This window comes from Chanos chanos, chromosome 4 (assembly GCF_902362185.1).
Source record: "Chanos chanos chromosome 4, fChaCha1.1, whole genome shotgun sequence".
Lineage (NCBI taxonomy): Eukaryota > Metazoa > Chordata > Actinopteri > Gonorynchiformes > Chanidae > Chanos > Chanos chanos.
The window spans coordinates 31435344-31459498 of NC_044498.1; the positions used below are offsets into that span (position 1 = coordinate 31435344).

General features: G+C 39.7%; 3 protein-coding genes across 3 annotated transcripts; 1 reads left to right on the forward strand and 2 right to left on the reverse strand.

Annotated features, from left to right (window-relative positions):
- Positions 1-4280: 4280 nt before the first annotated feature.
- Positions 4281-6469, reverse strand: c1d (C1D nuclear receptor corepressor). Its single transcript, XM_030771742.1, has 5 exons — positions 6426-6469; positions 6026-6163; positions 5627-5693; positions 5400-5455; positions 4281-5236 (listed from the first exon to the last, which is right to left on the reverse strand). Exons 2-5 carry the CDS (start codon positions 6161-6163, stop codon positions 5057-5059), a joined length of 441 nt encoding a protein of 146 aa, XP_030627602.1. The 5' UTR covers positions 6426-6469; the 3' UTR covers positions 4281-5056.
- Positions 6470-17870: 11401 nt separating this feature from the next.
- On the reverse strand, positions 17871-21031 carry dnaaf10 (dynein axonemal assembly factor 10). Its single transcript, XM_030772681.1, has 8 exons — positions 20792-21031; positions 20394-20494; positions 20148-20278; positions 19859-19960; positions 19316-19431; positions 18904-19038; positions 18298-18395; positions 17871-18189 (listed from the first exon to the last, which is right to left on the reverse strand). Exons 1-8 carry the CDS (start codon positions 20975-20977, stop codon positions 17982-17984), a joined length of 1077 nt encoding a protein of 358 aa, XP_030628541.1. The 5' UTR covers positions 20978-21031; the 3' UTR covers positions 17871-17981.
- Positions 21032-21352: 321 nt separating this feature from the next.
- Positions 21353-23784, forward strand: pno1 (partner of NOB1 homolog). Its single transcript, XM_030771242.1, has 7 exons — positions 21353-21624; positions 22272-22421; positions 22506-22589; positions 22792-22852; positions 22953-23070; positions 23230-23300; positions 23389-23784. Exons 1-7 carry the CDS (start codon positions 21427-21429, stop codon positions 23454-23456), a joined length of 750 nt encoding a protein of 249 aa, XP_030627102.1. The 5' UTR covers positions 21353-21426; the 3' UTR covers positions 23457-23784.
- The last annotated feature ends 371 nt before the right edge of the window (positions 23785-24155 follow it).

The following is a 24155-nucleotide window of genomic DNA, read 5'->3' on the forward strand; positions in this document are numbered from 1 at the left end:
CCTAGTGGCTGTTTGTAAAAACTACAAAGGCAACACCGCGTTGGCTCAGTCTACTTATCGCTTATTTATTTAATCATTAAAAGCTTTGCCACTTTGTCTCACACATGAGGAACAAGAGTAGAGAAATATACAACCCCTACTGTTGATGTGAGTTGTAAGAACTAACATTAGTAGAGTTTGTTTTGCTTGGTACGGTGTCGTTTCTGAGTGAGCTGCTCTAATCTTTTCAGACTCCGAGATGTCAGTGAAGCAATCTCTGTATCACTTGGACCACTAAACACTCCAGATCTCTGTAAACACGTAATACGAAAATGATTTGAAATCATTCAGAGACATTCCCACAAACAAACTTTTTTCTCTAGAGGAAATATCTCCAAAATCTGTAGAACAACTTTTCAAGAAGGCCTATTTTAAAACAAGAACAAAAAGTAGTATTTTCTTCTTACTCTTTAGTTTCATAAAAGAGGGGGAAAAAGAGAGCTAATCTTTACCGTTCCCTGGGCCACTTTTAGAGGGGTGTGAAAGTATTTTGACTGAGAATTCCACATCAGCCGTAAAACCCCAATATAAAGGAAAGAGAACGGGAGAGAGTATAGACTCACTATAAAATGTTTATTTCATCTGGGGAGGTGGGTAGAGGACGATATCTGAGGAGGTCATGCTCCTTTAATGACTGTAATTTATGAACATGGTTTACCTATGTAAGTGTAGCATTGTTTTTTTTTTCCCTACAACTTTTGACATCTAAAAAACAGTTAAAAAAAAGCAATGGTTACCATTAGTATCATAGTAACATGTGTGGGGAATCTGTTTAATAAAATCACAGCTATTGGGTTAATCTGTCACTTATCACAGAGCTCCACATAAACAGCATATAATTTGACCAAACACAGCTCTGAAAGACATGCTCATAAGTATAGTTCAGTCAGTGGTGACCAGTGGCTACAGCTGTGGTCCATTTCCAAATGTGCCCTTCTACAGCAAAGCACTGCTTTATGCAGGCAAACAACTGTTAAAGGGGTTATGACAGTATAAAAGCTTTGGTCAGCTGTGAGCTTAACACCAACTGTCCTTCACTACTGGGGAAATAACAGAGCGGGTTCTGATCCTACTCGTCCTGCTCACAAACCCACAACACACACACATCGGCCTCTTCATTCTTCTCAGGGGGGCCCTTATAACTCTGTGTGTGTGTGTATGTGTATATGTGCGTGTGCATGTGTGTGTGTGCACACCCACTCCTTAAGACCGTAATTTGTCATTTGGGGAAAATTCAGAATGCATGGCTTTCAGCTGAGAGGCATAAACATTCCTTGGGAAATATATGTTCCAACAGCTGGAGCCTAGTCTCCCTGTGCTTGGTGAATAAACCTCTGTCTTAGAAATTATGGGGAGCATCAAATCCATTAGAAAGCACCTCACAGTGTGAAGACAAGAAAAAAAAAACTTGAGATGGGATTTAGTCTTTCACAGTCTGGTACCTATTGAGATTTTCTGGGGGACAATGCTGCTTTTATTTTTATTTTTAAAAATGCCTTGAATTGTAGATTTAAATTAAGCTTGCACAAATTCAAAAATAATAGAATGGAAAGAAAATAAAAATGGTCAACCCTGGGTTTAGCTGTGATTCACTATGCTCTGAGTAAATTATCTACAGTCCTTAGCCCCCTCTACTTTATGTTGAATATGTAAAATGTGCTTGTAAAACAGGCTCATATCACAGGACATGAATCTGTCAGCCATTCAAAGGACTGCAGTAAATATGGCCACAGGGGTGCGAAAAAATAAACGGACACTGCATCATTTCTGTGTGACCAAAATATGCCGCTCTTATTAGACACTTTTTTACTGTTCAGATTATAGAAGCCCTGTTTACATCACGCTGCACGCAGAGGCACGAGGCTCAGATCACAAACGACTGGTGCATGTTTTCAGCATGGCGCAATTTCCTTCTAATGCAAAGCCCCCCGGGAAGGAGCGGGAGAGTGAAAGAGAGCTCCTTGCCGTAGACACGTCGAGTCGACAGGCTTTAGCGGAAGGGACCGGACTTGCCGCTGACTCCAGTCTGACTTTCAGAAGTGCAATTTGTTTCGCGCGGGCCCCTTTGAGAGTAAATAAAAATCTCTTATCTTGATTAATCTGTCCATCTGCGCCTAGCAAGGTGAATGGAAGGTGGCACAAACGACAGTGAAGAATGTTTGGAGCGCTAGTATAAACAGCCGCTGGGTCAGAGCGTATTCCATCACTCACGGCACGAGCGCCCCGGAGCTCCCTGCCTGCCACATTTATTTAGAAGCAACAGCACTCCCAGTGAGGTCATGGATGTTGATTAGGAAGTGAGGAAGGGGAAGGTAACACTGACCGCTTCAGGCACAGACTCACTCTCTCTCTCTCTCTCTAAACAACTCCAAAACCCATCAATTTTTTGTACAAAACATGCACAAAACGGGGCTGTTCCCAGGCCCAGACCTGAGCAGAAGGAGTACCTTCGGTCCTGTGCTCCCTCCTGCAGTCCTAATTAAAAACTGATTAGAAGACAAAGCAAGTCCATTTAAAAACAAAAGACAAGTTATTTGATGAACAGAATTCAGAGTAAGAGGTGAGAGTATTATTTTTGAGGCAATACCCCCCCCCCCCCCCCCCCCAAAAAAAAAAGAAGAAGAAGAAGAAAATTCCTCTGAAGGATTTGAATCTGTCCGGGGATGCCAAAGTGTCTTCATTTGGCCTGAAGGGTTTCCTCCACAATTGATGGAGTCTGAAATAATTCCAGTTCTGATCGTTTATCTCCCCGAGCTTCGGCTTGCAAGCCAGGGCAATATTTTATACAGGCTTGCAGAACGTGTGGAATTCTTGAATCCTAATTGTAGAAAAGTGAGTTGTTCCTCTTCTCTCAAATGGAACAACTTTATATGACAACAAGCCATGTGAAGGTATTGGTTCTTGCTATAGACTTCTCTCCGCTCTGACACTCCTTCAGATTGCACTTGGTGCTAGTATAATGTCACGGACAGCATCATTACTACAGAACTACAGATGAAGGATGTAATATGACCTTTACACGGTGACCCTAAACAATAATGCCTTTACTTTGTCATTAACCCCAGGACAGGGACTGCTCTTGGCAGTGTTTATGAACACAATATCAAATACATGAAAGAAAAGAAAAAACAGGAGAGTTACATTGCTATCATCCACTGAGTCAACTGCACAGCAGAACCATTACTGTCATTACTACAAGAGCATGTATTACATAACACAGCCAAGGATATGCTATGAAGTACATCTTGGAAATATAGCTACACAGCTCTTTATGGAAAATTCATACACCACTGCAAACACATTAAACTGGAAGAGAAAATGATAGTTCTACCAAAAGGATGATTCAAATCTGAGTGTCTTGAACTTCTTTAAAAAGACGGAGGTTTGTAATAATTAAAATAAATAATGAAATACAAAAATAATAAAATGCTTTGGCCAGCCTATTTTTTTTTATTTTAAATTATTTCCTTTTGTTCGAAATTTTTCATCCTAAGCTCTTCCGTCATCTAAAAGCTATCCCATACCACATCGTTTAATGGGAAGATCTTTAATTAAAGCCTGAAGCACTACCAACAATAGCCACTTTGAATCTGCTTTCCAGAAAGCTTTTAATTAGTCCCACAGACTACCACCCCCACGCCCCCCCCCCCATGCCTCCCCTCCCTTCCCCCTTAAAGTGCCATTCCATCGCATCAATAACACATTAGATTTCCCTTTGTAGCTACGAGGAGGAGAGACCGTAGTGTCTTTACACAGTGAAGTTACACACGGTATCCATAGCGAATGCACTTTGACAGGTGAACTTTTCGCCGCTCTGCTTCTGGACTCTGGGCAACATGCCTGAACACCATCACTGTAAATGACATCAGTGTCGTTCCTCTTACCGTTCCAAACAAACAGCAAAAATAAATACACAGAGAAGGAATTAGAATTAAGCTTCAGTGTGTAAGTCTTCTGACTTAAGTTTGTTTGTTCAAATCTGCTGTTCTCTGAACTCTTGGCTCGTGACGTAATTCAAACATTCTCAGCACACATGGACACAAAAAAAAAGTTCAAGGACTTTGCATGGCAAGGATCCATGTTTTCCCCACATGCTATGGGCTGATAGAGCCTTTTCTCAAGCAAATGTACAGATGCATTTTTTGATCTGAGTAGTAACAATAACTTGTGGGAAACGTTCCGCTAAGCAAATGTCGATCATATTAGGCAAAGCATTGAAAAGAGACGACTTCAAACTGAAAAATGTTCATGCATCTGTTATTGGCTGTATACAGATCTGTCATTTCAGGAACAGTCAGCAGATTCATGGTTTACTAACCACAGACATTGGTTTTAATTTAGACATCCAAGAATCTGTCAACTATGAAACAGTCTGAAAAAACACACACGATTGACAGCAGTGATCAAAAACTGTAGGGGTTTGCATGACATGAGAGTGAATGTTAACTAAGACTCCACCGTTCCATAAATCCATGGGAAGCAGTGAGAGCCAGTGGATGTCTGCTTTCAAAAAGACCGCAACTTTAACCAACAATGGAATGTCGTTAGTCACCTATAGGTACAAGATATTCAACACTAATATTGCACTCAAGTGCACACATATATTCATACCTATTCACAAATTTAATTTTTCATTCCTGTGTCCTAAGTGGAAAATGGTATGATATGATGAAGAAATTGTCATATTTTTGTATTTTTGACATCAAATATCTGTTCAATCTGTTCATTGTGTTTTGGAATTCCTTAAATGAGTTTATTTTCCTAAAAAAAAAAAAAAAATTAAATTAAATGAAAAAGCAAATTAAATCATATCATTTGTCAAAGAGTTGAAACCGACATAGTGACTGTCAAGATGCATCTCACAGCCAAAACATTTATTGAACTTAATTTCTTCCTTATAAATACACAAGTCCGTTTGTATTCTCGAGGAAATGAAAGTCTGCATCTCTCTTCAGTCCCAATTGAGGCCTCTTCCTTAGAGTCCATGGAAAAACATGCAGTTCTCAGTCCAGCTGCATCAGTTAAGTTTCCTGTGCTTGGTCTGATGTGAATGCTCCGTACTGGCTTTTGATTTGCCCTCATCAGCTTCCCACAATGCACTTCTCAGAAAGCGAGATGCTGCCTCCTTGTCCAGCCGTGCTGCCTTCTTCTTTTCAGTGATCTCTTTCACTCTGTTCATGTATGTTCTGATTCGCTCCTGTCAAATGACACAATTTTAGAATGACCTGTCAGTTTAAATGACTAAAAAGGCATTGTTTAAACACAACATACAAAAACAGCACAGTGAATGGATATTGTGTTACAGCTATATTGGTTTCTACTGGAGAAAGCATTCAATTTAAACTTAAACAATTCCTCACCAGTTCCTGTTTAATTCCATGCTCTTTCGGGTTTACTCCTTGTGTCACTAAATACACTGTAAAAAAAAAAAAAAAAAAACAACAAAGCAGACACACATCAAATGCACTGTCAAAAACCAAAGCAGGCACACCCCAAAACTCACTCTTATGTATAAGTAACAATACTGAAATATTTGAGAGATAAATACTGATTATAATATAACTGAAATACTGATTATAATACATACTCCAGAAAAGTGAGTTTAGGGCATAGGCAGACATCAGATCCAGTTTGGCTTGCTCCAGTGGATCTAACTAATACAAAAGAAAAAAAGACGATAGTTTTATTATAAACAGAACTGACACAACTGTATTTTGACCTAGAAATGCAAAACAAAATGAGATTTTTCTCAGTCGTAGTTGAAGCCTGACTACATTGTTTTGTGAAGCACAGAAGAAGAATATCAACTTACATTTTATTTCAATATCTATGTTGTCTATGAATTATGTGTTCCAGTTTTTAGTGTGTGGGCTTGAATTCACTAAACTGGATCTAATAGCTTAACTTCTGAAATGACAGCCTCGGAAGCGTCTGAGGTAACGTACAGACTAACAAATCTGGATTTCCTTTTTCCTTCGCAGCTTACCTTCAAGAGAAGGTCGCTCTTGGACACTGTTAATAGATGTTGAACCACATTCTGTACATCGTTAACAGAAGAATCGAATCCAGTCAGGTACTCATCGATCTCCGTGGGATAGTCCTCCATGGAATCTTCGTTGGCCATCTTTTGGAAACAAAGTCGTTTATAATAAACAGAGAGAGAGAGAGAGAGAGAGAGAGAGAGAGCCCCCCCCACGTGTTATCAAAATATAACGTAGCTAGCTAGCTAGCTAACTAGCGTACGTTAGCTCACGGTTTGCGAACTAGAGAGCAAATATTTATACGGAGACATGAGATAAAAACAAAACATGACTACTGAACATTTTACGCAAACATCATATTTGGAAAAGCGGCCTATTTATAACACGTCTTAAGTGGATGCTCACCTTTAACTACCTTGACTTATACGAAGCCAGCAATAACACGTTGTTAAACGAAGTGATTTCCGGGCACGTAGAGTCCCGCTTTCAAAATAAAAATCCTCTGTGCATTCACTATCGCATAATACAGTGTAGTACGTCTGTTCTGGTTAATGTGGTGAAATTGAGATCTTTTAACGATGCGAAAAAAGTGGATTTTTTTAAACAAATCGTTCCAAACCATTATGTTTTTAGATGCCCTAATCACAACTCAAGTTACCAATGTTTAAAAAGTATCCTAAACGTAACAGAAGAGGTGGGGAAATCTCTTCATCTCCTATTCCATTTCGAATTGTCCTTGTGAGTGGAACATTTGTGGTAGCGTTTTCTCGTCACTGACGTTCACTGTATGAATTTGTTTTACAACTGGGTGACAGCATTACTGAACTAATTCAAAAATTTCTCACCCAGCAAATGAACTAGTCACACACACACTGATTTGGTGGGAAACGTGACGACTTTACTGTGAAGCTGTTTTGTTTTGTTTTGTTTTGTTTTGTTTTGTTCGAACACTCAGAGAAAATCTATACTGATGTTGCTCGGGTAAAGAAGCAATTAGTTGTCCAGAGGGGTATTCCAGAAAGTGGGTTTAGTGAAAACTCAGTTAGTTAACCTAGAGTAAGTAATAAACCTCCTAATAGAAGAGCCCCATTGCTTTATTCTCCTAGCAAAACAATTGTATTAGGAGGTTTACTGCTTACTCTGAGTTAACCAACTCAGAGTTTTCACGAAACCCACTTTCTGGAATGACCCCCTGGAATGCCCCCCAGATCACTGAAATGAAAAGGCACTCCTATTGGACAGTCTTGATGTTTTACTGAAGCACAGCTAAGTTAGAAATGGTTCTTCATGTAATACCCCCTTAAAGATCTGCCAATCCTGTCATGTAGATGAAAGAAAGAAAGAAAGAGTAGATTATTCCACATTTCCTACAAACTAAAGCATTCAAACTGTCAAATGACAACTACCCTAATATTTGTGCCCCCCCCCAAAATACATTTAAATAAAATAAAATTAAATAAAATAACATTAGATTTTTTGTAAAGAATAGAGTGCGAGTAACATTTGTGTGGTCTCCTCTGAGAAATTCTGTTTACAGAAATGATGATAACAGAGGCACCATCTTCTAAATTGCTCACATGATAAGTATTTATAAGGACGGGTTGAATGATCCAGTACGTGGGCACACGGGGCAGATTGTGTAGTTCCTGACATTTGTGTTTCTGTTAGGTGGAAGGCACTGAACTATTTAGCTGTCTTGACTGTAGAATTACTGTTCCTAGTCTCATAATCTCATGTACTGGCCATGTTGTTGGCACCGGAATGGGTGAAGAGGGTGAGGCTGGATTAACTAGCCTTGTTCTTATACCATTGTACAGGCTTGACTAGTGTAGCGTCCACATCAGTGGGTTTCAGCACAGCCAGGATGTCCTTATGCTGTGTGGAACCTTCTAGATGCTCCATATGTTTAAACACGTCTTCTGTGTGTCTAACCTTATGCTGGTTTCGAAAGAAATGAGTGCACAGATACATTACAAAAAAGTCCCTCAGGTGCCAATTGAGCCTTTCCTTTTACAAAATTTTAGGCAAAGATGTTGCTGAAATTTGCTGTTAAGAAACTCTGGCAGGAAGATGGGGAGTGTGAATGAGTGGGAGACCGTATTATAAAATATGGCCGCATGTCGGTATAATGAGGTGGGGAAGTCACAGCTGGGCTGCGGAAGCTCTTGACTGCATGTAGGGCATACAAGCTCGAACCATATGTTGTGCATTATAGGAGAGCATGACACAGGGGAATGCCAACACTGCATGCAGGAGGTTGCTGAAATTACACTGCAGCGCCTGTGCGAGCAAAGCAGTTAGAACTCGATGGGGTCATTCATTCATTCATTCATTCCTTCATTCATTCATTTTGAATAATTTAAGTCAGGTAAAGACTACGTATTATACGCTTTACACACAGATATATTATATAAAGTGCATTATTTGCACTACACACTCTTGGCCAGTAGGTGGCGGTAAATAACCTTTCATTGGCCTACTTGCGTCGTAATGAAGATAGTGTTTCTAGTAGGAAGTTCACTTTTTGTGAAATAAAAAGTCAGTGGATTAATCGTAAATAGCATCTGTAGTTATGTGGGTTTCACAATGTCAATTTTAAAACAACATTCACATGTGCACTAATATTAAAAGTTGTAACTTTTTGTTAATATACTGATTTTACAGCTATGGTTATTATGGCCTCTCAAATTACCCCATCAAGTCAGCACTCTGTTTTTCAAACGAAATCCTGTTGCTATGGTTACACAGACACAGGCTGCTGTATTGTACTGTTGTCAAATTCCTTAACTTATACCACAGTATCTGAACAAGATGGATAACTGTGACTTAGAAAGGCTTTCCGTGTCTGGCTTTAAACTTTGTCCACCATTTAAACCTGATATTACCAGTTACACAGTTACTGTCCCGAGCAGTGTCACTAAACTCACACTGGATCTACTAACGAGTGATTGCGGGGCGTCGTATAAAATCGTAAGTGTACATATTGACTACCCACTGTATGCATGGATATTATTGTTAACAGCTCTATCTAGTGTGAAAACAAACAATTTCATTTCTACATAGCTTTTTGGTGATGGTTCAAAGACCATAAAGCTGTTGGACGGACTGAATCGGATAGACATCGAAGTGATAGCTGAAGATGGCACAGGAAAGAATTACTGCATTGAGGCCACTAAGCTGTCCGCGAGTGCCACCAAACTCAGTGGCTTGGAAATAGAGGGAGACTATCATCTTCATCCTGCATTTTCTCCAGATATTTACGAGTATTCAAGTAGGTTTTTATTGATTATTCAAAACCACAGAAACAGTTATCAGTTTTCTATTCTGATGTCTTTTTAATGTACGTGTGAGTGGATATTATGTAAATAAGGAGATTAACATTTCGTCAATTTTATGTACTTAGGCACTGTGAATTTTGACTGCATCTCAGTGGTTGTTCATGCAAAGTTGCCAGATAAGAAAATGCAAGCTGTAGTGAACGGCTCCAACTGTTCGGAGTCCGTCCTGTTAAATTCCGGAGACACGCTGGTCGAGATCAACGTTATATCAGCAGATAACACCAATTCTCAAGTAGGACACTGTTATTTAAGAAACTTGGGCCAGTTGAATTTCAGTTCTGGTCCTTCGATGAAATTAATCATTTCTGCTCATGTTTTTCGCCATTTTTAATGTTAGGCCCATTTTTCTTAAGTGCTGAATTTCTGCTCATGTCCAAAATGGACTGAGCTGAAGGGGATTTAACCCCTTATTTGGACCAGAACAAATTAACATTTTATTCCGTGAATATTATGAAGGGATTTCATTAAATATAAAGACTGAAAGAACATATTAGAAGGATAAACACTACATTTAATACTCAGAGCAATAATGCAAAATTATATAAAAATGAATAGTTCAAATACATAATTAATGAATTACATTGGGTATTAATGAATATATATGGCTATTTCCTTGTTTTGAAATAATAATAAGAATAATGAAAACAACAACAACAGCAACAACAACAATAATAATAATAACAATAGTAATAATAATAATAATAATAATAATAATGATAATAATAGTAATTATGATAATGAGCAAAGACTTTATTAAACCCAAATAGATGGTAATGTGATTGACCTGTTTATTATCTCTGCAGCTGTATTCCATAGCACTAACTCGGGAACAGATTCCACTTGCCGTGACATTCATTGATGAAAAGACCCAGATTGAGTATGAATGTCCTCTGTCACTAACTGCCCTGTACAGACCAGTGTCTGTGTGTCACAGGTGGGTAATCACACCGCCACCTCTTTTATTACACATGGTCATATACTTTACAGTGAGAATTTTAACTGTGTGTTATCATCTCTATGCAGTGATCCAAAACATCTCTTCTCTGCCCCTTACGTTGAAATACTGACTCGGCGGTCAAAGGTCAACCCTTTGAACGACTGCCCTTTACAGGAGGGCTGGAAAGTTCCAGAGCGTGAACTGGATGAGAGGATGTCCAATGCCTCTGTCAAGTGTTTTTTTGCACATGGTGGTATGTAAAATATAACAGGAAAGAAAATAAAAGATTATATCATTGTATCCCATATGGTCCTATAATTAGCTCCAAAGATAAGCCTGTTTATGTTGCCACACCCAATTATAGCTGTAGATACTCTCTAAGAATTACAGTGTACCCACAACATATTAGAAACAAATGAAAAAATAGGAGATAGGTATATAGTATCGTTTTGTTATTACAGTATAAAGATGGAACAGCCATAAGGTATCATGCCTAATTTCTTTTAAAAAAAAATCACACTTATCCAGAGATTTTCTTACTACATTTTTTTCCACTGTCCCAAAAGCCATTATAGTATGTGTTGTAATACTTTCCATTGGCGATAATATGGTGGATAACACTCTTTTAAAGGGTGTGCAGACCTGCTGAAACTCAGAGAGATTGGAACACATGCAAAAGAATGTCCTCACAAACCCAAAACAGAACTGGACACAAAGGTTGGCATGAGATATTCAGAACTTTTCACTCAGATTTCTGTTGTGTATTTTTAAGTGTTTGGGCACATTGTGTGTGTCTCCATCTAGTTATACTGACCTAACTGCCACATCATTTAGAACCAAAAACCTGCCCACACTGTCGAGATGCATCCAATTTTATATTTAAATGTATGTTGTATAGGAAGTTACGGAAACAAGTTGGTATAAAGAACATTTTGCATCTTCAAGTAATCTGGAAATTGAAACAAAGCACACTGTCCAGGTATTCAGAAGCATTTCTTTCAATTTCTTTTCCTCTTTTCTACGTTAATTACAAAATGTAAATAGTAATGCTAATTAAGAAGTTTTTATGTTGTTATTGTAAAATGACTTTTGCAATGTTGTTCTTCAGATAAGAAACTGGGAGAAGAGGTTACAAACTGCTGTTGGAGAAGACAGTATTGACTCTCTCTGTGTCCAGGCTGAAGAGCAGCTCAGACTTTACAGGCAGCTGCTTCTCAAGCCAGGCATGAGACTATTCACAGCTACACAGTCAAAAGTCAAACCAGGTATGAGACTATTCACAGCTACACAGTCAAAAGTCAAACCAGGTATGAGACTATTCACAGCTACACAGTCAAAAGTCAGGCCAGGCATGAGACTATTCACAGCTACACAGTCAAAAGTCAGGCCAGGCATGAGACTATTCACAGTTACACAGTCAAAAGTCAGGCCAGGCATGAGACTATTCACAGCCACACAGTCAAAAGTCAGGCCAGGCATGAGACTATTCACAGCTACACAGTCAAAAGTCAGGCCAGCACAGCACTAGAGATTCACACTGATATATAGATGAAGAGAATTAAAACACTGAGAATATCTTCTGCTAGCTATGCACTCAAGTCACTGTTTTCTCCCCATTAAGGACAGAGGACACTCTCAGAGGACATAATTAGATTTAGTCCACATGACTGAATGAAAATGGAGATTTCTTTTAGAGACATAAAATCTGTTTTTGGATAATGATCAACTAAGGAAGCATCACATGACACTATGGCCTGATTGCATTAGAGTCAAAGCAAACCACTCATAAACCATTCATAAAACAATTGACCTAGCAAGCTGGTTCCCACAGACTCTATCCATGAATTACTTTTTGTGATTCCTCTTGCCATTTGTAACATCCTTCAAAATTTGTGTTCTCTGAGTGCTTGCTCTTTCTCTCTCTCTCTCTCTCTCTCTCTCTCTCTCTCTCTGTTTAGGTGACATGATGCAATTTGAGGCTGATCAGTCTCCATTACACTGTCTGGAACAGGCAGCCATATACCAGGCTTCAGCCATCAAACTCAAACCTCAAGACCCCAGACTACACTTTCTGCTGGGACAAACCCTAGAGGAGCACCACTATGCTTTTGAGATGTATGGCCTCAGAAAGAAGGTACAGGATGCTATGTGTTTAAACTTTGTAAGTAGGCAGTAAAGACATATATAGATGTTCTGTGTGATTCTGTTTTTGGAAGTAAACATGTGAATAGACTGTCCTCTTGTCTTTCAGGTAGAGGGTAATGATCAGGATTTCAGCCAGGCCAAGGCTGCTGGGAAGCAAGACGAGATCTTAGCCATCTGTAAGCTCCATGGGTTCCCAGGAACACCCACCATGGAGAACCAGCTGAAAGCTCTCGACATGGAGTTTCACCAGCTCAAAGAGCAGGGCCAGGCAGCCAAAGCTGACTACATCCAGACGCTTTACATTTGGCTGTCAAAAAAGTCTGGAAAGGTGCTTCTGTAAACATGTCTATGTACAATGTTTGATGAAAGACAAAGGGTTTTTATGGCCAGCCCCTAATTATGGGCTGGTCATAATTAGAATTTAATCATTTGAGTTTAGCACACCACAAAATATGTATGCTAGAGAAATGTGTATGTTGGAGAAATGTCATGTTTAGAGGAGGACTGTTTGAGATTCAGATGATAATGTCTGCTGTCTCAGGATGGTAGAGCTGGTATATCAGATGATAATGTCCGCTGTCTCAGGATGGTAGAGCTGGTGTATCAGATGATAATGTCTGCTGTCTCAGGATGGTAGAGCTGGTGTATCAGATGATAATGTCTGCTGTCTCAGGATGGTAGAGCTGGTGTATCAGATGATAATGTCTGCTGTCTCAGGATGGTAGAGCTGGTATATCAGATGATAATGTCCGCTGTCTCAGGATGGTAGAGCTGGTGTATCAGATGATAATGTCCGCTGTCTCAGGATGGTAGAGCTGGTGTATCAGATGATAATGTCTGCTGTCTCAGGATGGTAGAGCTGGTGTATCGGATGAGGAGAGCTGCCTTCACAGAGCAATGCTTAAGTATCTGGATGCCTGGTCCCTGAGTCAGGACAACTGGGAGTATAACTTGCACGTGGGTCGTCTCTTACTGCTCCATGGGAAGCAGAGGGAGGCCCTACAGCACCTCCAGACTGCCCTGGCCCTGAGGCCCTCCCAGCCAACACTGCGGTGAGTCTGGGATCCAGTACAGCACACCTGTTAGTACTCCTGAATGGGCGCTGTGGTGGGTTACTGTATGTTTGGATTGATGTTGTTTCTGTTTAGAAGAAGAACACTGAGATTACAGCCAGTGGTTGTGTGCACTGTTGCTGATATGGTTACCTAATTGCCTCCCTCTGATTGCACTGTTTTGTATGTTTTGTTTCTGAAGAGCCATAAATTAGAAGCTGCTGTCTTTCTGACTGATTTTTCCATTAATTCCCGAGGCTCACATCTAGATTAGCACTAATGTCATTCTTTTGAGTGTGCCACTCTTAAGAAAAGTGGCCATGTCTTCAGATTACAGCAGATTGTGGAACCAATTTAAGATACAAAGACTCTCCCATGGTCCTCTTTTTAATATGAATATTGCTCTGGAAGGTTCTACACAGGCTTAGCTCTGCTACAACAAGAGGGATGCATCACAGACACCACAGAACAAGAGGCAACTTTATTCCTGCAACAAGGACTGGAGTATGTCATGGTACAGAAGTGCAGCACACAGAATCAGGAGAGGTACCTGAAAAAGGCTTTTGTATCAGTCAGTTCAATTACTCTAATGTGACACCATTCAAGCTTTTTTCATTTTCTTTCCCCCTTTGAAGAGGGCCATATGTCACTCTTTATATGAATCAGAGATATGCATTTGTAAATATAATAATGAACAACTTGCTTGCCATTTAATCACTTAGCACTGAATATTAATCTAATTTTAAAACATGGCAACTGTGACTGGCGCTTTCAGGAGGAGTTACTGAACACAGTGTTCTTAGTGAATTATTTTTGCATATTCATAAAGAGGCAAAATCTCCTGTTAGCCTGTTTTTTAAACATGATCTAGATTTAAACAAGATTCATTTGTGGCTGCAGTAGGCTGTATATGCACAAAGTGTGGGTGCCAGCTTTAGATTCTCAGCTGTGGTCAGGTCCTGCTTAATCCAAGCCTCACCAATGGGGATTTGTTTTCTACAGAGGAGAGCTACAGAGTATGATACATCCTCTGTCCACTGTCAACACTCAGTTTCTCCGTGGCTGCCTCACTCTTGGAACTATGCTGTCCAAACGCACTTCCTCAAAAGGATCAATGAGTGCTGAATCAGTCTATCACAAGTCAGTCCTGTTTCATTGCATGTTAATCGACTGAAAGTGATTACAGAATACCTAGCATTGTGATTGTGCTGTGAAAAAGCCATATCTTTCTTTTCTGAGAATCTTTGTCTTTCATTCTGTAAGTGTTGCCTTGCTAGCAATGCAGGGCATTAGTAAGTGTGTATGTCAGGGTGAGGTGACCCAGCAGTTGCAGTGGGTGCTCTTGGATGCCCACTTTGCCCTGCTCCAGACTCTCATCCAGATGCCAGCCAGTGACAGAAAACTCTGGATCGCCAAGAGGTGCCAGGGCCTAACGGGTTTGATAAGACTCACGTCAATCCCACCCTGCAGGGAGCTCCTGGACATGCAAGAGAATGTTAGTCCACCACAGACACATCTACCTCCTGTCTCTGAATCATCCATACAAAGAGCAATGATTTTCTCATAGTTACTACATCTTGAGTAAAATGTTATATCAAGAAGCATAATGCCAGTTTGAGTTTTTCTGCTTATGAAAATCATGCAAACAAATACATTCCATTACTTAATTTAAACTGTAGAGCAATCGCTTTACAGTAATTGTATGTTTGTATTAATGATCTTCAGTACATTTGCAGCGGAAAAGTTGAGGTCACTCTGGCGTTCTTGTTAATCCAGGTATGTCAGATGGGTGTTGTGACTACACTTCGTAGCAGTCAAGCACTGTGTCTCCTTGGTTTGGCTCAGTTGGCTCAGCATGACAGTGACCCAGAGTCAGAGAGGGGGCGACTGGCCCTCACGGACGCATGTCTCAGTTTCCAGGCCAGCATTGATTTGGAAGGCAAGCCCCAGACTGGAGACACCCCAGAGCCACTAGCCAGTAAGCATGAGCCACCCACGGTGGTATTGATTTTGATGGTACTTAGTTTTTGGAGAATTACTGAAGTTTTGATCTGAGCATTTTCTGGTTGTCAACTTTGCTTTGAAACTGAAAAGCAAAATAATCTGTCACAAAGACCCAGATACATAAAGTTGTATCTGTATATTCTTTCGCATTTCTTTGATCCTTCTTGCATTTGTATCTGGTTTAATACTGAACTTAGCGGTGGCACTTATGCAACACACAGCTCCTTAATGGCCACGTTTGGTTTGTATTCTGCCTGTCTCGGAGGTGGCTTTGGAATAAAGCATCTGCTAAATGAATAAATGTAAATGTAATGTAATGTGGATTATTCATTTTTATTTTTCCTCAGAGCAGAAATGGTGGCAGGATCGTTTGCTTAGGGAGACAGAGAAAACGTCCAAGCAGACAAACAGCACATCACTAGAGACACCAGGCCCATCCGAGGCCTCTGGAGCAGGAAGGGGCAGAAGGGCACCAGCCAGAGGTGGTGTTGCAGCTAAAGCTAAGACATCTGCCCCTATTGCCTCCAGAGGGGCTAAGACAGCTCCAGCTGCCAAACAGGCACCCCAGGCAACAGCCAGGTTATCATCTCCACAAATAACATTATACTGTGAGAAGTTTCGCCCTCTTCTTTAGTTGAATCACATTATATTGTCGAAACCCAAGAGAAAATAACTGAGTGACTTTTATCCCAGTACTTGTATTGATTCTCTTCCTTGTCTGGATGTCTGAGTTAAATGAGTCCATCAACTGACCTACCATGAGACAAGCCATTGAGAATGATTTTGACAGGTATATCATGCATACTTCTATGCATCTGAACCAGGTATTTTGTCTCCAATCAGAGGACGTGCTGCAGTGACCATGACAACCAAGTCTGACAGAGCAGCTAAGACTCCTGGTAAACCAAGTTCCAAAACCGTAGTGACTCCCAGCAAGTCCAAACAGGAGTGCGGCTCTCCTAAACCTCAGTCAGAGGACTCAGCAGGTTAGAAACTGGTTTTCTCCAGCTCACCCCACACTTTCCTTGCTGGATTTAATGTGTAGGATCATTCAGTGTGGTTGTTAAAAACCTTTAAGCATATGTTGGAGAACATGTCATCATGAGTACGCCAACCAAGAGTCTGCCAATTTTTTTTTCCTAAGGAACAGAGGGAGTAGCACTAGACACTGGGTCTGCCACTCCAGCTGTGCTCAACCTGAAGTCCCATGTTCCACGTCTGGGATTGGCCAGAGCTCTCTCTCGCTCCAGCAGCAGTCATGAGCAGGCCTGCAAGCTTTACCAGGAGGTTATCGACATGGCACCAGAGGTTAAAATAACCATTCCACACTAAACGTACAGATTTTAGATAAGTATTGATTTTATGGTTTAGGCTCCATGACATGACTGTGTTGCAGGTCCATGATGCGTACATAGAGCTGGCTGATCTCCTGATGAAGACAGATCCACTAGCAGCTGTGGATGTTTACTGTAGATTCCCTATGAAACCTGTCAGTGAACAGACTTTTGATGACGCCTTCATAACAGGAGAAATTGTTCGAATCCTCATAAAGCAAGAGCAGTATGATCACCCACAGCTGGGTCCAAACATGATTTCACATGGCAAAGTTATGGGACTGGGTAAGCTGTCACAAATCTGACCTGTTTACCATTATAATTGCCAAAAAGTCATAATGCAGTCAATCAACCTCTTGACTTTTACACATATTGTCAGCATTGTCAAATTAGTCAATAAGTAATTACTTTCAGGAGAACAAAAAAAAAACAGTGTAATTCAGTGTAATTTCTAACACTGCTGTATTTGGTTTTTGAAGGCTGCCTTGAAAAATACATTGATATTCTGGACGGGAAGTTTAAGACTGATCTGCTGAAAAGTGTTTATGCTGGAATCCATGATAAATCTGTGGAAAACAAGGATCTTCAAGAATTTTTCAAGTTCAAGTGCTGGATATGAATTCTTCACTGAATATATTTGCTTTTAGCATTTACATATAGTCTGTTACTTTGTGGCTTGTAAATTCATATTTTGAATGAAATGTTTGATTAGGATTCTTGTCATGTGTGGGTTGCAAAAAGTTCTCACGAATATATATCAGCTGAATTTTGTTAATTAATTATGTTAATTATGAGGTTATTTTGCAAGTGTGTGAGTGTGTCTCTACTCTCACTCCATAACTGTTAAAAGACACTGTGAAAAGAATGGGAGATAGGAAGGGGAATTTTTGACGAAAAAATTTAATTTACTCTGTTATGTATACATCATCATTCACCTTTTAGTGTGTTTAATATTATGTATCATATTAAAAACAAAGGCACAAAGACATCAATAAAAAGAGCTACGAATGAGGACTTATATTACTCTCCAAAAGTATACATACTTTTCTCTTAACCAGCTTGTACAAGTATGCTCTCTAACATGTCCGTGAATGTGTGTTTTGGGGATAGGGAAATGTATGTGGGGAAAGAGTCAAAGCCACTTCACTGACTCAGACTCTATTGAGCTTGGTCACGATGAGTACTCGCACCGACTGATCGAACGCGGTGCACACGCACAGACCCTGTTTATCTGGACTCCAGTCTAAACTGGCGATGGGTTGAGAGGACAGAGTAACGTTCTGGAGCAGGTTCACAGTCCCAGCCACGCCCATGTCCACCCCCTCGGCATCCTTTTTGCACCTCTGAGCTGGGTACTCACTGTAACACAGCCAGGTTAAGAAATAAAATAAACGTAGCATCTCATTAAATTTAAATTACAATTCCTGGTTTATTCAAGTTTCACATGAACAGAAACAAGTCACTTACTATTTCCATAGATGTAAGTTTCCTGCTCCACCAGCGGTCATGAATATCTCTCGATTTTGAGGTAAATGTCTGACTTGCCACACTGTTGATTTATGGGCCTAAAATTCAAAGACATGAAAGTTAGTGTTACATTTCCCATCCTGCTAAAATCATATTTATGGAGAGTTTTAAGACGGAGTCTGAATACCAGTAATGACCAACTAGGTACAGCGATCTTTTTGATTTCGTCAACCCTCAGGGACACGTCATAAATCATCTTGCCAGGCCAACTGGAGTGTGCTCAGTAAATGACTTAAGAGCACTGGTTTTGATTCCCATCCGTCCATAAACACAGAAGAGAACTGGGGGCTAGTTTAATGGACTGCATTTTCACAAATTTGGAAAATGTGTTTTCACAAGGGACCAGTGCAAATTTCCCATTTCCCATTTGAAGGCTCGATGTCACCTCCGGCTTCACATAAAGCCTCATGGCCACTGGCATGTAAAGTAAACAAGATTAAAAATACTTCAAGCTGTGAAAACTTTCTATGTCGATGATGAATTCAAAATAAAGTTTTGACGCGTTTTCCGTTAATGTCAGCCAAAATCGCTCATTGTCTAAAATACCTTTTCCGAAACTGAGGCAAAGCCTTTTGTGGGATGCAGAGTCCTCAGGTCAAAGACGTGGAATTTTCCTTCCAAAGACGTTGCAACCAGTTTATTCATGTTGATATCTTTTCTGTCAAATTCAACACAGCACACCTGCAGTTGACGATGAAAATAACAAACCCAGTCAATCCAGCAGACCAAGAAACAGAACAGCCATTTTATATATGTATACATAAAATGTCAGTATATTTATTTGATAAACGCTGTGTAAAAATAGCTCTTGGAGATTGTAAGTACAACTGAAAACTGCTCCATCAGCCCAAAACCCAAAAGCTATGAAGCTATCTAAATGACATATAAGCAGTTTGTCCAAAAACAACTGTCAAAACAGTGGAATGATCAAAGTCAAATAAAACCTGGCCTATCTTACTCCGTTTTTTATGTTTTTCTCCCATCGTACAGACATATTGCGGAGGTCGAAGAGCTTGATGTCTCCGTTATCGTATCCAGCACATACACAACGGTCTTGTTCATTAAAGGCATTACCTTAGAGGCAACGATGAGACATTTAAAGAGAACATTACCATAAACGCACTTTCATTATATTACATTACATTATATACACCCTGTTGATCCATATACAGACACTGGTACATACTGCGACATTACTGTTGTAAGAGTGTGAAGGGCAATGGGTGTTACAAATGCAAAGTGTGTTCACACATAAGTGTGAACATTCAAACATAAAACAACAACTACATACACTATTTCACTATTTCAAAACATAACACAAGTAAACACTGAATAATGTACAAGGAGCGTTTATAGGACTTAAAGTCTTATCTACATGATTTAGAAGGAAAGGGGAGCCTTTTCTAGTTACAAATTGAAAGTTAATATCTTTACCATGTAAGGATCGGTTCATTGTAAAATTTCACAGACAAAATAGATCTATATGGCCCAAAAAACTTACCAAATGCAACTGTCCAGCAGTCTCTCTTAGCCTCTCCCTCTACTGGCTCCATGTTTGCCACAGGCGTGTCCTTCTGCCTCGTGTCCCAAACCTTCACTGTCCCTGTACAGAACATTGCAACCCAGCAATAAGCAAGAACATAAAGATACATACTATGGCAACCCAACAATAAGCAATAAAATAAAGATACATACACAAGATCCAAACCAAACCAAAACAAACACAAACAAACAAAAAACATCTTAACAAATCAGGTTTGATTAAAGCTTGTTTATGATTTTGACACTACCATCTCTGCTCCCAGTCACAATTTCTGGTGCGCCTTCGCCAATACCCAATCCCCCAACGCCGTCGATGCTGTTCACAATCTCTTTGTGTGCCTTCACGGAGTATACGGGCACTTCTGCTGCTTCGAGGTTCCTACATAGTCACAGTTCACACCACAACAGATCACATTAGTGCTTTGCTCTCCTGCTTTTGTAGTGACCTCCCATGGAAACGTAGCGGTTCAGACAAAAAATATCGGATCATTTACCAAACATGAAGATTTCCATCGAAGTCGCCTGTAGCCAAATGTCGTTGCTGGAGAGATGTAGCCCCAAACGTTCCACATTTAATTGGCTTGGCTTTCTCAATCTGGAGGGAAAAATATGCTCGTATTGAAAACATATCATAACGTACCGCATGATTCTGCACTATAGCTCGCACTGACAGCGTATTCAAAGTATCTCTTGCTACTGAGGATTGTAATTATGCGAATTCTGTCACTTTGCTTCCTTGGCCGTGTTTTTAATAATCAAGTTGAACCGACCCATACACTGCAGCGTCGGTTATCGTTGCTATGGTAACGACACTGGAAGACTTTTCCAGAAGTATGGGGTCTGAGTGATATTTCTTGTGCATTACCACAAAGGCGATTTTTAAAGATTTTACCTCTTTCAGGAGCTGAACCTCTCCACGTTGGATCTCATATATTTGTATAACCCCAGTTCCTCTTGCGAAGTTACCCATGCATACAAACTTTGCACTGCATGGAATCCATTTGCTATCAAAAATCGTGTAGTTCAAACTTTTTTGTATGTGTGCTATAATTTGCGGTTTTTCAAGAGGCGTAGACATAATTACAACACAAACTCTATTCACATTTAATTGGAATGACTAATCTAAAGGAGTTTTGACTGACGGCGTTACAGCACAGTTAGCGTGTAGGTTAGCAATTTCTGTGGACATACCTCTAAGATTCTCTCAAAAGGCCCTTAGTACAATAGTTGTCTATGATATCGCCTGAATAATATTCTTCACATTGAGACAAATAGCCATTATTATTTCATATTTATAACCCTCAACGTCATTTCAAAAATATTTAATTACAAAGGAATTACTCTTTTGTCATGTCTGGCCGATCCCTTACTTTTTGTTAACTCATATTTAACTCATATTTGTTTCTGCGTCGGTTGGACAGCAAGAAGGTCTTTCCTCAGTAACATGAAGATAGCCACATGCGGGAAGTAAACACCTCTGCTCTGGAGTCTTTCTCGAGTTGTTAAATAATTTGGCAAAACTTCACGATGGCGGATGTATCAAGCTTAACAACAGCAGGCACTGCTTCTATGGATTGTGATGGCAACTCTGACAACTTCGAAAAAGTAGTATCAAAAAAGACCCAAAAACGCAAAAGGCCGCAGGAAGAAATGGACATGGAAGGCGATGACACGACGGCACGCAAAAGGCCACAGTTTCCACCCATATCGGGTGATAAACTTATGGTACTACAGCATTTACTAGTGTATTGTCTGTTGTTTGTATTGTGTTTGTTTTTTAAAAGTGTGATTAGTTTGCTGGGAGAACAGTTTCATAGTTTTATGAGAGCTGCTCTCACGTGTAGCGTGGTGTGTGCGCACGCGCAGTGCATGTGGAAGGCGCTTACGGTGCCATTGCTGGAATTTCAATGTACAAAACCTTTGTAGTTTGTGGAAACGCATAAGAACACTGACGACTTAGAAAGCCAGTCTGAAACAGCTTTACCCCTTATGGCGTTCCCCCGATAAATATAAAGAATAAATGGAAGCTTTAATTCTGCGACTGATTTGAAGATTTGAGTCGTTAAAGCCTACTGTCTCGTATACATGAACCTCCATCCATGCCTGTGGTTACGTGAGTTCAGGATCGATACACAAAGGCCTTTAATGTCTTCCTATTATTCGGACCAATTTCTTGGCTATGTGTTCGAATAATATTAAGTATGATACAACCGTGAATGTATTTATATTGTAGAGAAAACCAGATTAGATCAATTTCTGTGTTGGTTACCTGACTTTATAGCAAGTACCAGATAACACTCCTTGAGTTTGTTTGATCTGTGTACTCTCACCATATGTCTCACGTGATTATTAATTGATATTCTTGACATCAGGGAGGCACAGATGAAATGCGGAAGATTCCAGTACCCTCTCACCGGTATACTCCTTTGAAAGAGAACTGGATGAAAATTTTTACTCCTGTCGTTGAAAATTTACAACTTCAAATCAGATTTAACCTCAAAACAAGAAATGTGGAGATAAAAGTGAGTATCTCAAAGTACTGTCGAATTTTATATTGGTGTCTTTCCCTGCTTTTGATTTTAGTGTTTTATTGTTTCTAATTTCAGACATGCAAAGAAACACAGGACATTGGTGCCCTCACAAAAGCTGCAGATTTTGTAAAGGCATTCATTTTAGGCTTTCAAGTTGAGGTGAGGTTCTTTTTTAAAAAATTTGAGGAATTGTTGTACAGGTAGTTGTTACAAACAGAAACTTTTTAATTGACTTCTGCAAGAAAGAAGATCCTGTATAGAGTATTTTAAAGCCACTCCTTGTTTGTCGCTCTCTGAAAAAATAACTGTAAAAATTGAAAAAAATGGGGAGGGGAAACTAAAGCTATGGATCACCCTACAGGATGCACTCGCACTCATCAGATTAGATGAACTTTTTTTGGAAACCTTTGATGTCACAGATGGTAAGTTGATAAAAGGAACTGTTGTAGAATTCACTCATTTTCTTGGGAAATGTCACATCATTTCTGTATATGTTTTAATCTTTTGTTTTTCCCTTTTTAGTGAAACCACTGAAAGGAGACCATCTCTCCCGAGCCATTGGTAGAATAGCAGGAAAAGGAGGCAAAACTAAATTCACCATTGAGAATGTGACAAAAACCAGAATTGTTCTTGCAGACACGTAAGTCTTGATTCACTTTGAATGTAAGGCATAAGTTACAGTGTTTACTTTCTTACAGTGTAGTCATGGTCATGTGGGAATTTACAGTGTTGGCCTCATTTAAAGCTACTTTGAAAGTGAGGCAGGAACTCAAGCTACTGCTTATAATTTCCATTTCAGGAAGGTTCATATATTGGGATCTTTCCAGAACATAAAAATGGCACGGACAGCAATATGTAACCTCATTTTAGGTAAGAGAGAGAAGAATTAAGATTTATCATCTTGTGTGGCTTATTGGATTACTGGATCTCGTATTGACAGTTTTGTATGGTCTTACAGGGAGCCCACCATCAAAAGTCTATGGAAACATCCGAGCAGTGGCCAGCCGTGCTGCGGAGAGATTCTAGTGTGGGGGGGCTTGGCCGTGGGTGTGGTCTCTCCCTCGGTCCCTCCACATCCCACAGACTGGCCTAGAAATGTGGCAGATATAAGGATACAAAGGACTGAAGCAGCTACAGAACATTCTCATACTGCAGCCCTAGGTGTCAGATCATCATCAACACCCCTCTTCTGTATACATTATTCAAAACGTTGTAACATTATATGTAATGTATTTACATTATATACGACAGTTTGTATGCACACAAACTGTAATGACTCCTCTTTTGTTGTTTTCAACAAAGCACCATGAATTAAAAAAAAAAGTATTACCCATTATTGAAAATTGTACTTTGAATTAACCAATGAATGTGATTTGACTTAAACATCTGTTTTTGTTTATAGACTGTTTACCCCTGCAAAACACATACATACAAAAATTGGATTGCTCTTATTAACCCCACAGCCATACTTCTGTGGAACTCCAGTTCAGCTGCTGATTAATTTAAAACTTAAAGAGCTGGAACCTCGTCAACTTTAAAATTTCTACCACATTTATTTCCATTCTGCCCCAAAAATGTAAAGATACATGTTTTTAAGTATACTTTTTTTTTTTTATTACAGACTGTTTACATTTACCAGATTTTGGCAACATCCATAATACATTCCGTGATTCTTGAATAGTAAATATTAACATCACAATGCATATGTAAACAAGAGGAGGGTTT